At 43.7% G+C, this 18,268-nt stretch overlaps 2 protein-coding genes across 3 annotated transcripts in view; one reads left to right on the top strand and one right to left on the bottom strand.

Moving 5' to 3' along the window:
- LOC126475134 (BTB/POZ domain-containing protein 1-like) overlaps window positions 1–18,268 on the bottom strand; it is a 472,458-nt gene that overhangs the window by 45,482 nt on the left and 408,708 nt on the right. The window lies entirely within an intron of this gene.
- LOC126475135 (uncharacterized) overlaps window positions 18,057–18,268 on the top strand; it is a 74,352-nt gene continuing 74,140 nt past the window's right edge. The window contains exon 1 of the mRNA XM_050102732.1: window positions 18,057–18,225. Coding sequence (XP_049958689.1) covers window positions 18,201–18,225 — 25 coding nt within the window. The 5' untranslated portion in view covers window positions 18,057–18,200. The remainder of the gene's footprint in view (window positions 18,226–18,268) is intronic.

Here is an 18,268-nt window from a genome sequence, read left to right as displayed (position 1 = left end):
GGAATAGGGTAAAAACTGTAGAGGAAGACACAGATTGGAATACATTCCAACACATAATTGAGGACGTAGGGTGCACCGGAGAGGAATTCGTGGCGGGCCGTATCAGACAAGTCATAAAGCCGATAACTTATACATAAATAAATAAAAAGTATTTTTGTAGCGTGTGGTAAGAGAGGTGGGTACTGCTATATCTGGTAGGACAAGTAGATACTAGGGGCGGATTTCGTGGTCAGGTAAGCGAAAGTGATTAATGGTTGCATTGCGAGATGATGTGGTGAGTGTTTAGATTTAGTGTTGGAAGGAATGTGCTGATATAGGCGCCGCAGAGTAGTAGGATCGGAGAGCAGGAGGACGACTAGGCGGTGGGTACCGTCAAGTTTGCGGGTAACACAGGATATTAGTAGGTGTTGAGTAATTTGGCAGTTGATTCGCGTAGGGCAGGGAAAGCAGATCCAAAAAGGTGGGCGGGGCGTGTGGCAATCTAGGATCGTACAGCGTGATAAAAATTTGGGGGAGCGGAAATCCACGTAAAATTTGCGTAACAAGAGATCGGTCAGATCAGTGAGTTATAGATGTGAAGGAGTGTGGAACAGTGTAATCCCCGCGGTCGATCGGTTAGCAGTTTTGGTCTGTTGTAGTGTTCTTGTAGAACGGTTAATAGATGGCGTTTCCTTGTTAATTGGTGATTAAGTGTTAGTCAGAGGTATTGTAGTGTTTTAGTTAACTGGATAGGACGTTCGTAAATGATAAGGTAAAAGTTGCGGGACTGGAAATAAGGAGTGGTTCGTCATCTTATTATTGCTTGGGATTTGGAAAGGTTGTTTTGAGGGACCATAGTTGTATCACGAGGTGAATTGATAGAGACAGATTTAGAAACATAATTGGGATTTCTGAAATGTAGGGTAGAAGGTTAGGACAATGGTGTCATGAATATATTGAAGGAGAGGAACTGGTGAAGGCGGTTTGGGCATGTTGGCCAGGTGGAGGAGATAAAAAAGAAAAGAGAGAATAGAGTCTTGGGGTATGGCTGCAGTGAGATGAAAGATATGAGTATTTGTATTGCTCAAATGAGAAACAATGGACGATTAGATAGGAAAAACACAGTTACTGGGAAGTGGATATGTCTGGAGTTTCAAAAGGGGACCGGAATTCAATGAACACGTCCAGGAATACGAAAATTGCGGATTTTTGGTTGTTGAGCTGGGGGGATAGAAGATGAATGTGCTACGTGATTTGTGTCTCAGATGAGAAGTTGGGATGGAATCCAACCTTGTGAACTGGGAGGAAGTTATGTCAGTTCAGGTGTTGATGGATTCATTTGGAAAGAATGGATTCAAAGACCTTGTTAAACATTGAGGTGAGACTGACGTGGTGGTAAGAGGAAGTGCCATCAGAGGTTCTACGCAGCTTGAGGAAAAATACGATTGTGGAGGTTTTTCGCAGCTCAGGATAGTAACCTGTGGAGACGATTGTGCTATAAAGGATGCTAAAGGAGACTGGAAAGGAGAAGGGACATTCCTTTCGGTGACGAGACGCAACGTGGTCGTGACTATGGGAAGTGTTGCGTTTTTTGTAAAGTAATTTTGTATGTGGTGTGCTGTAATTGGTGTATGTAATTCTGTTTATAGAAGCTGTCCAAGAGTTGGAAGCTGCGAGCCAGGGGTGTGACAATGTGCGTTCCTGTATTGTATGGAAGAGGGAGTAATCAAAATGAGGGCCGTCAGGAGTTGAGAAGATGCGGAAAGATAGGATGCAAAGTGGTCACATTTGGCCAGTTTTTTGGGTAGGGAATGGTTGTTGTGGAGAAGCGGGTAGTGAGGAATGGAATTAATGCTGGTGAGTAGATGAAATGCTTTCCAACACGTGGAAGAATTAATGGGGAGTATAGTACCGAGTATGCTGCATGTTTGGCACCTGTTCCGGCGTTTTCTAATATTTAATAAGTTCCTGATGAGTCCCCGCATTCTCCAGTGGGATGCTAGTGTATCCCAGTCACGAGTCTCTAGGAAGGAGCGGTATAAGCGACGAGATTCTCGGAGGAGGAGTAGGGCTTGCTAGGAAAGGGTAGGGTGGTGGTAGTGTACGGTCTTGGTTGGACTGTGGGAGGATATAACGTCTGACAAACTCTGATACAGGAAGGACATGGTATGAGAAACATCATCAGGTTGCTGTAAGATTGGTTGGTGGGTGCTGCCAATATGGGTACTGGGGATTCCTGGCAGGCATTCCAGTTGGTGCGAGAATAGTCTTGGATAAATTTTGGACGGAACTGGGATGGGATGCATGATGATGAGGTAATGTATAGGGGACGGTAAGGAGAACAGATCAAACTGGATCGAGGACTGCTGCAGAAAGGGGTCCAGGGAGGTTGGGAGATGCTAAAACGACAACTTCAGTGGTGTTACTTTTAAACGGAGGCTGAGTACAGCCTGTTAAATAAACATGAGATTATATTTAAACGGCCGGCCGCTGTGGCCGAGTGGCTCTACTCGCTTCATTCCGGAACGGCGCTGCTGCTATGGTCGCAGGTTCGAATCACGCCTCGGGCATGGATGTGTGTGATGTCCTTAGGTTAGTTAGGTTTAAGTAATTCTAAGTCTAGGGGACTGATGACCTCAGATGTTAAGAGCCATTTCAACCATTATGTTTAAACAAACGAGAATTCTGGCTTATGCATGGAACTATTGGGACTCCATTAGTGGTAATTAGACTGTGTGATAAAAACTTCAGTAGAGATAGCGGTTGTGCACTTACCAGTGGATGGAAGTGTGAGTTTGATAAGGAAAGAGTGCAGTACAGAGAAAGACTTTATTGCCTGGCGTAAGTAATGACGTTTCACGCAACTCTGGACAGGGAGCGCAAAAGTGGTCTATGGACGTAGATGGCATGAACCATCTCCGTGGAGTAATCTAATCAATGTCCTAATGCTGTCCTCTGATCATATATGTAGGAACTTCGCCAGTTCCACGACAGACTTGGTTCCTGACGACGACAATGGAGGCAATCATCGAAAGCTTGGTATTTCGTCCGAATTTGATGCCACAAGCTAACCTTTATATCCAAGAACTCCATCGTGAATGATTCCGTAGCCACATGTGTGATACATGTTCATTCTGGTATTTATGACCTCCACAGGAAGCGAGTATTGCTTTTCTCCCACAGTTACACTCAGCGCTACAATGGAGGAGACGGACGACTGAGAAAGTATTTCCTTATCTTCGAGAGTCCCAAACGAAATGAGGAAATCAAACTGTCTTCCTCACGCTCCTGAAGGATGCTGAACATACTGATTTATCAGACGAGCCCCTTATGATTTGGCGATGCGCTGCAGGAGAAAACCATCCGTAACTGAACCAACGTTTTGGTGTATAAAAGAATTTCTTTCCTACAGATTTCCACTGTGTCAGTTTCAGAGGGAGAGACTTGAAGGTATATGCCCCCATGTAAAGCTATATCTTCGCACACACGTCAGATGCCAGCGTACAGTGCAGGATGGAAGGTACTTCTTTCCAATATTAGCGATCCCAGTTCAATTCCCTTCTTGTACTGATCGAGGGAAAAATGACTGCGATATTCAATTGTACCCGCACTAGTACCTCATATGCTGCTCTCATGACCCCTTGACGAGTTATACGCCGGTGACATCAAAATGGTTGCACAGTTTTCTTCAAGTACTGGTTCACTAAACTTACCCAGCAGGATTTCGCGACTATTACCTTGTCATTCTTCAAAGGATTTCATTTGACTTTAACGAGCATTACTTATTACAGTTTCACAAGGGCTATACCAACATGCTGCGCTCCTAGGAACGTATTACTGATATATTTCTAAGTCTGTTTCACGCCAAACTCCGGGCAGTAGATTTGGTAGCACTAACTTCTTTTATGCTATTTAATTTACAGATGCTCTGAACTTCTCTAAAGCCTTCCAATAAATCAAAGTCTTTCATTCGCCTTTTCTGCTACTGATTTCACGTGATTACCCAATTTTTTTTCTTAGTATTACCTATGAATACTTACGCAGTGAAACGTGCTCAAAATGCAAAATGTTCACCACTAATATTATAATCGGATATTATCTGGTTCTTCTTTTCGTTATATATATTACATTGCGTTGGCCAGATTTAAAGAAAGTTCTTATTTATTACACTAAGCGGAAATCATATCCGAGACTTTCATAGCGCTTCCGTACGACCGTCCAACGACTACGAGAAACACTTTAGCATACCTAATACTTGTACAATGTAGCAACGACGATGGCACTGAAAAAAGCTTCCGGTCTTCTCGGAATGGATAAATACATGGCCTATATGGTTTTCAAAAGAATATCAGACAGTTCTTCCTACAAAATAGCAACAAGTTCAGGTAACGGTGATAGAGGTGGTTAGAAGTCGAGCACTCTTGTCTTCAAAGCAGATCACAAAGGCTCAATAATATTGAGACCTGGCGACTTCCCTCGTTCACGAAAAGCATGTGCTGGACGATGCGAGCTGTGTAAACAGGAATACTGCCGTTTTGGAACACAGCATCGCCATTGTGGCACAAACACTGACTCACAGGATGGACTTGAGCAGACAAAATGATGACAAAATCCTTGGTAGCAATGCTACCTTGCAGAGTAACCATGGGACCCATGGAATACCATGATATGGCCACCCAAGTCATTACGGAATTCTCTTGGGATGTAAACTCGGCCAGACGTTGGAACCAGTGCGATACAAGACTGATCCGACCAAAATGAGATTCTTCCATTGTTCCCAGTCCAGGTTTTATGACTTCGGCACCAAGTTTTACTGTCACCGGTGTTTGAATAACAGATAAGTGGTTTTGGAATTCCATTTCGCCCTGTTATTCTCTGCTTATGGGGCTCACTTTGTATTCTTTTGGTGCTGATAAGGTTCGCGAGTGCGACATTCGATCCTGCAGTGACTTTTAAAACTGTCAATCGCTTACTTTTTACGACAGTCCTCTTGAATTACGGTCTGTTACGATCACTCAGCCCACACTTTCGCCCGCGATGTGAATTAGCGGAAGAAATCTTCGATATGGTGCCTCTTGAAAAAACATAGCACTTCAGCTACCTTGGTTATGGAAGGACCCACCGTACGAGCGCCAACAATCTGCCCACGCTCGAATTCACTCAGCTCCGCCATAACGCACTCACAATGCAGAACACTGTTCTACCGACACTTGCAACGTATTAAGCACATCACACAGATGCCGTTCTTCGTCTAATACAACAGCGCAATCTGCAGATTTAGTTAGTATCTATATTTATGTTCAAGCATGCATTTTTTGGTGTTTCCAAATCTTTGTCCAAATCCTGCACTTTTATGTAAACAACTGCTTCGTCAGCGAACAGTCTTATAATGCTGCTGGTCCTTTCTGATAAACCGCCCACTGATATGTATCAAGGGCAGACCGTAGTTGGGCTAGGGCCATAGTTGTACTACTCCGGAATTGGTGCGATCGTAGTCATTCGCTTTACCTCCCTTCCAGTTTTTCAACGCGCTCAGATGCTACGCAGCGTAGCTGAAGACTATCTCTGTTAGGGAGGAGGAGAAGCGAAGTATCTTCATAGAATGGTTGCCTTCCCTGGCTGATTCCTATTTTCAGACTGATGGTTTGAGTCGTTCCGCGGAGTGTACTCGGACGGCAGAGCCGATCATATGCCGCCCTTTGAACACAACTATCCACACTCACACCCCGATCCCGTACACGTAATCGGAGCAATAGTGCTCATTATAGCAGCCGCTCCTCTGCAGAGTGCTTGCTTCCGCTGAATCCAACTGGCAAGACTACAGCCATGTCCTTTTTTCCAGACTGTCTCCCACGTTTGATAACCAAACAGACTCTATCTGGAGTTGGAGAGCGGTGTTGGCTGACTGAAGCTCAAAGTCCGGCAGCGGGACGACCCGTGGACGACTCGTTGATAGGCTATCGACTGTGGCATAAAAAGATCTAGATAAAAGTCTATGTCCCTATCACAGTTTTAATCTCCCAGGGAAAAGTTCTTTTCAATGCACTGCCCGCTGCAGTGTGTTTGATCCTGAGAGCAATTTAATAGAAGTATACACAGCGAAATAATTTGGTCACTTTTTGGCTATTGTCCCGCAATCCACTATTGCACATCTGCAAGCTGACCAAGCAATGTGTGTGCCACGGAGAACAGCGGTGGAGTTCCGAGATATCACATATCCTTAGAGGGTCTTGCTCACGTATCCTTTTGCGCTATTCCGTCTGAGAGGAGGGCACCAGTGAATATAAAAGGACAGAGACGTAAATCGCTGTGGTTTTCTTGCAGTTATTGTGAAGAGCAATGGGAATCATCTCCATTTAGAGCTCGTTTAAGGTAGCACGGGGCTCGTAGCACTGTTATATGTGGGGCACTGCTCAGCGATATGCATTCATATTTTTTCGATGTACTTTTTTTTCTCCATGTAAACTGCACAGCTATATTAATTCATATTTTTTCGATCTACTATTTTCACTCCATATAAACTGTGTTTATAGCTATAAATGAAATTTTTTCACTAACTTAAGCACTACGTGCGTTTTGTGAGCACTAGCGATTTTGGCTAGCTTAAACATTAAAATATAGTAGAAAAGATTAAGGAAACACGTATGACAAAACTATTGTAAAAGCTGTTGTTGCGGAATTCAGTCCTATATTCGTGCCTGATCTTTCTCTACAGTTTTTATACTCTTCATTCCATTCATTACCAAACCGACGATTTCTTCATGTAATTTCTTCAGCATCGTATGATTTAATTCGACTACTTTCCATTACCCTTGTTTTACTTTTGTTTATGTTCACCTTATACTCTCTTTTCAAGACAGTATAAATTCCGTTCAACAGTCTTCCAAGTCTTTAGTCGTCTGTTACAGAATTATAATGCCGTCGACAAACTACTACATCTTCTCGCTGAACTTCAGTTCCCTTTCCAAATTTCTTCTAGGCTTAAAGAACTTAGAACAGGACCGAAAACAGAGATTTTAGTGAGCTTGATTAGTACTGCGATAGTTCAAATGAATTCTGGTTGTTCGATTGTTTCACTTAGCGTCCTATGTGGTTCGGTGCGAGGGCTTATCAACAGACGAGTTTTAGTCGAGCTATGTTAGCAACGCAAAACAAACAGCCTTTGTCGACAATAGAGTGACACAAATTAAAGTGAAGCCCGACAATAAGGGAGAAAAAACTTGTGCCAATTTGTAATACGTAAAAAGCGGTTTAACAAAGCACAATAAGAATATATTCTTCAAACTTTCGTAGGTACAGCAAATTTTGTACCGATGATCTTTCATGTACACTGCTGCACCATAATGGGCACATAATACTAAACAGTACTACTATTTGTATTTCAAAACTGTGTACCTTGAATTTTATCCCGAAAAACGGGACTTGTTCGCTTGCTGTGAATTCCTGAATGCTAAATCGTGCCTCACTAAGCATCATTTAAATTCTTATTGCTGGAATATTATTTGGAAACAGAAACTAATCTGATTTCCATTCTGTATTCATTGTACATGCGTCGCAGCCAAATGTAAATCTGATGTTTCGTCGACTAACAGTATAGTCACGTTCTTAAATCTTTTAATCAGCACATCAAACACGTTGAGGATACGTTACTACGATATCTTTGTGGTACTCATTTCGCACAGCAGTTCAGTAGTTTCTAGAAGTAAATGTTAAATTTTCAGCAGATTCACGATATGAAATCGGGAAAGAAGACAATAAAAGAAATTCAAACACGAGAAGAATTAATCTGCTTGGTATCTTAAGGGATCTGTTTTATATTTGTTATATTAATTGTGCAACTAACAAAAATCCGAAAAAAATATCAGTTTCTTATTTCTCCCATTAGGCATGACTCAGGGTCCAGACACGAATCGGATTTCAAATTTTCAGCAGTATATGAAGTAGCCTAGGAGTTCTATTACACTTCTTTGTGTCTAAATTTTCTGATTCGTCCCTGTCACCAATATTTTAAATGCTACGCAAAATCATTTCGTCTCTGCTGACATAATCTGTGGTATTTTTGGTTCTTGTCGATATACAGACGTCTGTCTCTGTAGAAGTACTGTGGAGCCTAGGACATGCAAGTATCGTCCTAGCCTCATAAGGGAAAATCCTGAGATCACCTTTCATTGGTAGATAGAGGACAACGGTTGCACAAATATTGTACAAACTGGCACTTCAAGGGGTAGGGAACTCCTTTCGTCCAAGTGGAAACTGTCTCTTCGACGATGGTTGAGCAGGAGAAAGGTGGAGCTCTCTCATGCCCTGCGATGGGAAACCATTCCTACAGGTCGATAAACCTGGTAACGTGAACCGCATAAGGTGGGGACAGTGAGAAACCAACGCGTTGAAGACCCTAGTGGTATCCCTTCTCCCACTGGATGAATCTCACAAGCATGCCATTTCCTGTAAAGTGGAGTTCCGGAGTGACACACCCACACTGGGAAGTCGAGGTGGACACCTTTTCAGGTGAGCAATCTTGTGTCTTAGAGAATGATAAGAAGAGAAAACGGTCTCAAGGGCGTGAACAGCGTCAGATGTTGAGGACTGTGAAGGACACGGAGATGCCGCGTATTCGTTTGAAACAGCTCCCGACAGAGTTTGAAAGGGGCCTCATTACTGGTCTCCATTTTGCCGTTTGGTTTAATTGTGCAATATCCAGATCTGTAGGACATATAAATTTGACAGTGGCTCGGCATTGGACTTCATGAGAAAGTGATGGCAGACATACTCGTCTTCAAGGTTTCAGCCGTCTTACCACCGTAAGGGATGATATCCGTATTGTACACCAAGCTCATCATAATCCCTTCACGTCAGCGAATTCGTCAGAAGTAATGGTCAGAGACTAGAAGCAGCCGTACTAGGGGATTATCGTCCCATGCGTAGGCCGGTGTTAATGCGAAAACACAAACGGCTGCTTTTGGAGTGATGTCGTGATTGGGAAGTATGGATTGCTCGTGAATGACATCGCCCTGAGTTCAGCGATGAATCGCAGTTTTCAACTACTCCGCGTGACCGACGTCAGCGAGTATGACGGCAACTTGGGAAGAGGTATCATTCTTCCAACGTTCTGTAGAGGCAGATTGGTATTACTCCTAATCTCATGGTGTGGGAGGTCAGGTTACGACTGGTGGTGACAGAGGGAACTCTGAACCACAACGATATGTCACAGACGGTATGCGTCCTCATGTGTCATCTTTCAAGCTACAGTATCGTGGACTCATTTTTCAACAGAACAGTGTTCGATCACATATGGCATACTACGTCTGTAGTAGCAGATAACGAGTCGTTGGTTACTAATAACAATTACCAGGAAGTACTCGGCCTATAGCTAATAGGGCTTGAACCACCGGATGCCACTGGAAACATTACGAGATTTTTTTAAAAACATACGCTATATTAAGTGACTGCTGAGTGCTGCCTAACAGAAAGTGTGAGATGACTGCATCGGTCAGAGGAACTGTGATAAGTGGTCACATGCGGTGAAGTCCGGTGTCCTATGTGATGGGAGTGTTGGGGCTTGAAACATGTCTCGTTAATGATCTTTACTGCCTTACAATGATCGTTGCGGCTGGGGAGTTGCAAAGAGGTCCTATTTATGACATCAGTTTGTAAGAAACAGCTTGTGGATTTTAATGTGCGCGTCCTTCATCTATGTCATGTACGGAGGCGGCTAGCGTATTCTTTGCTACATTACGATTAAAGCCATGCAGTACGTCAGTGTGTAGTGTGGTCTACAAGAAAATAAACACTAGACAACGCTAGGTTCTAGGTACAAGAGAAAAACAACTCTCGACAGGGAAAGATTAATAAATTTCCAAAAACAGAAGACAAAAAGTAGCTATTATGGGCGTGTGAATTACACGCAAACACATAGCTTTCATTAAACGCGATTCTCTCCCCAAGTGGCTGTCCTTTTTAATACGCAGAAAACTTTTGAGGCTGATAAGATTACGCTCTACGGCGGGTGTTCAGTAAATAATGCAACGCACTTTTTGACGGTCAATTTCGGTAGAAAAAAAAAAGCGGAATTTGGTGTGGGACATCGTGGTATATTCCTGCTTCAGCTCTGTAGTTTCATGGAATTCCAGGAGATGGCGGCGCTATACGTAGCCTTCAAAATGGCGTCTGTAAAGGAGGTGCGTTCCAAGCAGAGAGGCGTCAATGAGTTTCTTTTGACGGAAAACCGGAGCATAGCAGATATCTATAGCCGCTTACAAAATGTTTACGGAGACCTGGTAGTGAAAAGAAGCAGGTGAGTCGTTGGGCAAGCCGTCCTATCTCCCGCGTGGCGGTCGGCAGCACACAACAGTGATTCCTGCAACAGTAGAACGTGCGGAGGCTCTCATTCCAGATGATCGACGGATCACAGTCAAACACCTCGCTGCGCAACTGTACGTCTGTGTTGACACACTCGCCCACCAGTTGGGGTACTCAAAGATGTGTGCACGCTGGAGTCCTCGTTGCCTAACAGGAGACCATGAACAGCGACGAAGGACAATCTGTGCGGAATTGCTTGTGTGTTACGAGGCTGAGTGTGAAAATTTTTTGTCCAACATCGTCACAGACGATGGTACATGGGTTCATCATTTCGAATCGAGAACAAAACGGCAATCCACGGAGTGACGCCACACCACCTCTCCTTCGAAGAAAAAGTTCAAAAGCCGCACCCTCAGCCGCTAAAGTCATGGCGGCGGTCTTCTGGGACTCTCAAGGAGTTGTTCTGTTTGATGTCCTCCCTCAAGGTGCACCGATCAACACTGAAGTGTACTGCGCTACCCTCAGGAAACTGAAGCACCGACTACACCGTGTTCGTCGCTATAAAAGTGCAAACGAACTTCCCCTTCTCCATGACAACGCAAGGCCTCACACAATCCTGCGCACACGAGAGGAGCTTAGAAAGCTTCTTTGGACTGTTCTTCCTCGTCAACCCCACAACCTGTATCTCGTAGCTTCCGAATTCCGTGTGTTGGGCCAATGAAGAATGCACCCCGCAGGAATCAGTACGTGGATGGTGGGGAGGTTGTTGATTCAGCAAGACGTTGGCTCCGACGTCGACCAGTAGAGTGGTGCCATGCGGGCATACAGGCCCTCCCAGCAAGGTGGCGTAAGGCTGTCGCATTGAACAATGTATCCAGAAGAGTCGGGAATAATATGGTGTATTGGAATCGTGAATAGAACCAATTTCCTTTCAGAAAAAAATGTGTTTAATTAGTCATTAACGCACGCCCCTAGTATAGCACGCTGTACTATATTCTTTACGAAGCATTCTGGAACTCCCTTACGTTCCTGAGAAAACTGTGACGCCCACAGCATTCACAGCAGCATACAGAGAACACGAACCGTGTACCTCATTCCTGGTGGAATGACTGGAACTGATCGGCTGTCGGATCCCCTCCGTCTAATACGCGCTGCTCATGCATGGTGGTTTACACCTTTGGGCAGGTTTAGTGACATCTCTGAACAATCAAAGGGACTGTGTCTGTGATGCAAAACTTTTTTTAATGGGTGTATGTAGCAAAACTTTAATTTCTGTTGGAAAGTGATATTTTATGCGAATTATAGTGAATTTTGCATAAAATTTACATTAACTTATGTTGGAAATCGTGAGAGTGTAGAAGAACCGAATACACAATACACAAGAAGTATTGACTTTCAGTTATAATACGTTTGTTTGTGTGGCCATCTTCCGCAGCAGCTGTTAGCATCTGTTATTATAGGTTATCTGCCTTGAGCTGACAGCAGTGTAATTAAAAAGAATTACACCAGACGCGTTTCGCTTTTATTTACAAAGCATCTTCTCTGGTACTCTGTAAATTGGATACACACGTTTGAACATTTATTTTTCGCTTCTTCTAGGTACAAACATGTGCATCCAATTTACAGAATACCAGAGAAGATTCTTTGTAAATAAAAGCGAAACGCGTCTGGTGTAACCTTTTTATTACATTGCAGTCAGATCAAGACAGATAACCTATAATAACAGAAATTCCAGTTATCTTTAAAGTATGCATAAAAGTGCAGTTCTTGAAAACTATGCGAAATTTAGCAGCCTTCAACTTCCACAGTCTGCCTTTTATTGGGATAAATTGATACTTCCAAACACTCACGCAACGACGGATGCGAAAATAGAACATCACGGAGGTTCCGTTTGTGGTTCTAACAATGGCTTCTGACAAAATTAATCACGCACACACATTGCAGAAACTGCCATTATGCAAATGTCTTCACAGTAACAAGGACAAAAGAACCCTTCGTCAAACCAACAGGTATAATGTTTTTGACTTTCAAGGCCAGCACAGACGACGGCGAACGAAAAATATTGCCTTCACAGGGCAGTGTGCTGGTACCCATTTTCTTCATCGTAGATTCAAATAACAAATCTGTTCCAGATGCGTTTGCCGTTTTGTATAAATCGATTATCTGCAACTAGGACCCAAGAATGTGCTTTTGACTCCATTGAGAGGCCTGACAAAAGCCCTGGATTTAATATCCGTATAGCTATATGCGGAAGAGAAACGTGGACGATAGCATTTTAGACAAGAAAAGAATAGAGCATTTTGAAATGTGGTGCTACAGAAGAATGCTGAATATTAGACGGGTAGATCTCGTAACTGATGACGAGATGCTGGATAACTTCACTAACAAATTAGTGTTAGAGGGAAGTGTGAGGAGTAAAGATTGTAGAGGAAGACAAAAAACGTAAATACAGTAAGCAGGTTCAAAAAGGTGTATGTTGCAGTAATTAATCGGAGACGAAGGGTATTGCACAGCATAGTGTAGCTTGAAGACCTGCATCAGATCAGCATCAGACTGAAGACCACAACAACAACAGAGTAATGTAGAACTCACAGGACTGTGTTGGGGGGAATTACGTTGCTTTTGCTGTCTCACTACACACCGGCCTCCGTAGCCGAAGTCAATATGCACGCTTTTGCGGTGGTGTTTGACTCGGAGGTAAACCGGTTAAAATCCTGGTGGTGGAAGAAATTTTAGTAACCAATGTTTGACCGAGAAGGAGAGGAGAAGTAGGCGCATTACGTTCTTGATCACAGGACTGTGTGACGTTGCCAACTTTTGTTCCTTGCAACAAATGTCCGTAAAGATTAGAATTACTCTGAATTGATTACCCAGACGCTAGCTGTGTTTTGATCTGTGGTCAGCTGGCAACGTATTTAGAACTATGGACATTTCAACCGTCAGATATGAAAACAGAGAGACTGGACAAAAATGTGGAAACGCCGCGAGAAATGGGTGTTTGAATATAAATGCAGCCAAGCCTGCAGTGCACTGTTGTAACTGACCTCGAATGGCACCCGTGCAATGTCATAAACATGTCACTCGTGGTCAGAGCAGTGTTCTGTATAGTAGTGAGCGCATTATGTCCGAGATAAGTGAATTCGAACGTGGGCAAATGGTTGGTGTTCGTATGGTGACTGCTTCCGTAACCGAGGTAGCTGAAGTATTTGATGTTGCAAGAAGCACAATATCGAAGATATTTCGCGCATACAGAAAAAGCGGAAAAACGTCATCCGGTAAGTCGTGTGAGACCCAACTCGCTTTATTTGTTCCTGAGACCCAGAAAATATTAGATATAGGCTCCCAGGTAGATGCCATTTTCCTTGACTTCCGGAAGGCGTTAGATACAGCTCCGCACTGTCGCCTGATAAACAAAGTAAGAGCCTACGGAATATCAGACCAGCTGTGTGGCTGGATTGAAGAGTTTTTAGGAAACAGAACACAGCATGTTGTTCTCAATGGAGAGACGTCTACAGACGTTTAAGTAACCTCTGGCGAGCCACAGGGGACTGTTATTGGATCATTGCTTTTCACAATATATATAAATGACCTAGTAGATAGTGTCGGAAGTTCCATGCGGCTTTTAGCGGATGATGCTGTCGTATACAGAGAAGTTGCAGCATTAGAAAATTGCAGCGAAATGCAGGAAGATCTGCAACGGATAGGCACTTGGTGCAGGGACTGGCAACTGACCCTTAACATAGACAAATGTAATGGATTGCGAATGCGTAGAAAGAAGGATCCTTTGTTGTATGATTATATGATAGCGGAACAAACACTGGTAGCAGTTACTTCTGTAAAATATCTGGGAGTATGTGTTCGGAACAATTTGAAGTGGAATGATCATATAAAATTAATTGTTGGTAAGGCGGGTGCCAGGTTGAGATTTATTGGGAGAGTCCTTAGAAAAGGAGGTGGCTTATAAAACACTCGTTCGACCTATACTTGAGTATTGCTCATCAGTGTGGGATCCGCACCAGGTCGGGTTGACGGAGGAGATAGAGAAGATCCAAAGAAGAGCGGCGCGTTTCGTCACAGGGTTATTTGGTAAGCGTGATAGCGTTACAGAGATGTTTAGCAAACTCAAGTGACAGACTCTGCAAGAGAGGCGCTCTGCATCGCAGTGTAGCTTGCTCGCCAGGTTTCGAGAGGATGCGTTTCTGGATGAAGTATCGAGTACATTGCTTCCCCCTACTTATACCTCCCGAGGAGACCACGAATGTAAAATTAGAGAGATTCGAGCACGGAGGCTTTCCGGAGTCGTTCTTCCCGCGAACCATACGCGACTGGAACAGGAAAGGGAGGTGATGACAGTGGCACGTTAAGTGCTCTCTGCCAAACACCGTTGGTTGGCTTGTGGAGTATAAATGTATATGTAGATGTAGAAGTCACAACGCTGACGAAAGTATGTGTTAAGTGATTGTGACGGACGGTCATTGAACTGTGACGAAAAATAAAGAGAACGACAGCAGCAAAAGCAACTGTAAAACAGAATGTCATATTGGCGAATCCTGTCAGCACCAAAACAACACATAGGGAGCTCCATAAGCAGGGAACTGAAGTGCAAGTTGAAATTCGAAAATCACTCATCAGTAATGAAAATGCCCGTACCAGGAAAACCTGACCTGTAGAACGATGGAAGAATGTCATTTGGTCGGACGAGTCTGGCCGAGTTTACATCCCAAGAGCGGAAAATGGTGCGGTTTGATGATGATTTTGGGAAGCCGTGTCGTGGTATCCCACGGATCCAATGGTTACTCTGCAATGTCGCATTTCTGTGAATATTTTTGGGTAATTAGATTCATCCCATGTACAATGTTTGTACTTTGAGGTTCGCCGATGCCATTGTAATTCTGTCAGAGACAGCAAAGGACTTATAGAGCAGTTGAATGGAATGGACAGTATCTCGAAAGGAGGGTATAGGATGAACATCAACAAAAGCAAAATAAGTATAATGGAATGTAGTCGAATTAAGTCAGGTGATGCTGAGGGAATTAGATTAGGAAATGAGACACTTAAAGTAGTAAAGGAGTTTTGCTATTTGGGGAGCAAAATAACTGATGATGGTCGAAGTAGAGAGGATATAAAATGTAGACTGGCAATAGCAAGGAAAGCTTTTCTGAAGAAGAAAAATTTGTTAACATCGAGTATAGATTTAAATGTCAGGAAGTCGTTTCTGAAAGTATTTGTATGGCGTGTAGCCATGTATGGAAGTAAAACGTGGACGGTAAATACTTTGGACAAGAAGAGAATAGAAGATTTTGAAATGTGGTGCTACAGAAGAATGCTCAAGATTAGATGGGTAGATCACATAACTAATGAGGAGGTATTTAATAGAATTGGGGAGAAGAGGAGTTTGTGGCACAACTTGACAAGAAGAAGGGACCGGTTGGTAGGACACATTCTGAGGCATCAAGGGATCACCAATTTAGTACTGGAGGGCAGCGTGGAGGGTAAAAATCGTAGAGGGAGACCAAGAGATGAATACACTAAGCAGATTCAGAAGGATGTAGGCTGCAGCAGGTACTGGGAGATGAAGAAGCTTGCACAAGATAGAGTAGCATGGAGAGCTGCATCAAACCAGTCTCAGGACTGAAGACCACAACAACAACAAAAGTGTTTGTTTCCCAAGGGTGATGCCGGGTTCCGAGGCGACAGATCCCCTGTTCACCTAGCTCGCACCCTCCAGGACTGGGTTTGTGGGCAAGAGGATGAATTGTCGCATCTTCTTTGGCCACCCCAGCCATCATATTTCAATATTATTGAAGCTTTGTGGTCTATTTTGGAGAGAAGGGTGGGTGATCGCTATCCACCTTTCTCATGATTACCTGAACCTGCCACTATTTTGCAGGAAGAAATGTATAAGATTCCCTTGACTGCGTTACAGGACGTGCATTTATCCATTCCAATCAAGAACAACCGCTAAGATGAGAAACACAGAAGTAGATATCCTCGGTGTAGCAAAGCAGCTGAAGAAAGGCAAGGCAACCGGTCCAGATTGAATACCAATCAAATTCCTTTCAGAGTATGCTGATACAATAGCTCCATATTTAGCAATTATATACAACCGTTCGCTCACGGAAAGTTCCGTCCCTAAAGACTGGAAAATTGCTGAAGTCACACCAATACCCAAAAAGGGAAATAGGAGTAATCTGCTGAATTACAGGCCCACATCACTAACGTCGATTGGCAGTAGGGCTTTGGGACATATACTGTATCCGAACATTATGAATTACCTCGAAGAAAACTATGCAGTGACACATAGCACCGATTGAGAAAACATCTTTCTTGTGAAACACAACTAGCTCTTCATAAAGTAGTGACTACTATCGACAGGGGAAGACAAATTGATTCCATATTTTCAGATTTCCAGAAGGCTTTCGACACCGTTCCTTACAAGCGTCCTCTAACCAAACTGCGTGCCTATGGAATATCGCCTCAGTTGTGATTTCCCGTCAGAAAGGTCACAGTTCGTAGTAATAGACGGAAAGTCATGAAGTAAAACAGAAGTAATATTCGGCGCTCCCCAAGGAAGTGTTATAGTCCCTCTGTTGTTCTTGATCTAGATTAACGACATAAGAGAAATCTGAGTAGCCCTATTAGATTGTTTGCGGATGATGCTGTCACTTACAGTCTTGTAAAGTCATCTGATGACTAAAACGAATTGCAAAATGATTTAGGTAAGATATCTGTATGGTGCGAAAAGTGGCAGTTGACCCTGAATAAAGAAAAGTGTGAAGTAATTCACATGAGTACTAGAAGAAATTCGCTAAATTTCGATTACGCGATAAGTCACACAAATCTTTGACTGTAAATACAACTAAGTACTTAGAGATTACAATTACAAATAATCTAAATTGGAACGATCACATAGATAATGTTCTGGATAGAGCAAACCAAAGAGTGCGATTCATTGGCAGAACGCTTAGAAAGTGCAACAGGTCTGCTAAAGAGACTGATTACACCACGCTTGTCCGCCATATTCTGGAGTATTACTATGCGGTGTGGGATCCGCATCAGGTGGGACTGACGGATAACACCGAAAAAGTACAAAGAAGGGCGGCTCGTTCTGTAGTATCGCGAAATAGGGGAGATAGTGCCAGAGACATGATATGTGATTTGGAGTGGCAATCATTAAAACAAAGGCGTTTTTCGTTGCGACGGGATCTTCTCATGGAATTTCAATCACCAGTTTTCTCCTCCGATTGCGAAAACATTCTACTGGCGCCCACCTACATCATCACGATAAAATAAGAGAAACCAGGGCTAGCACAGAAAAATTAAAGTGCCCCTTTTTCCCGCGCGCCGTTGGAAAATGAAACGGTAGAGAGACAGCTGGAAGGTGGTTCACTGAACCCCCTGCCAGGCACTTCATTGTGTGTAGCAGAGAAATCACGTAGATGTAGATTTAGACTGGAAGCTGTTTTAAATGCCAACGGTGTATTTACACCGTTTTAGGCTCTGTAATCTGTTGTGTTTTTGTGTTTCCATGTTTTTGTCCATATCCTGTAATTGTCAGAAGCAACTATTTTGGTACGAAACAGCGCCCCTGGGAAAATGGTCGTGTTGTGGTTGCAGCTCTTGTTTATCAACAGAGCCCTGGACCGCCGCGAGACGGGCAGTCTGCATGCAGCTGCGGTCGCCGACCTTGGGCTCCGGACCTGACGCGTTGCCCCCACCTTTCCTGCAGAGGCACGCCGTGTTTCCCGCATTAGTCGCACTATCCTCCGCCACCCGTCTGGAGGAGCGGAATATTCCCGCGGGACGCGTCACTGGAGGAACGTGAAAGCTGGAGTGGTCGAGAAAGAAAAGGAAGGAACAAGAAATGGGAACGGTGGAAAGTAACCGAGAGCCGGCGCCGACACGTCATCCGGGACAAGCAGATGTGGTGGGAGTCCATCCAAGCAGGTATGGTGGGAGTCGAGAGGAGTGAAGTGTATTCGTCTTTGTT

This window comes from Schistocerca serialis, chromosome 4, assembly GCF_023864345.2.
Source record: "Schistocerca serialis cubense isolate TAMUIC-IGC-003099 chromosome 4, iqSchSeri2.2, whole genome shotgun sequence".
NCBI lineage: Eukaryota > Metazoa > Arthropoda > Insecta > Orthoptera > Acrididae > Schistocerca > Schistocerca serialis.
Note: the sequence above shows the minus strand (reverse complement) of the source record. Positions and strands in the feature narration are given on the sequence as shown.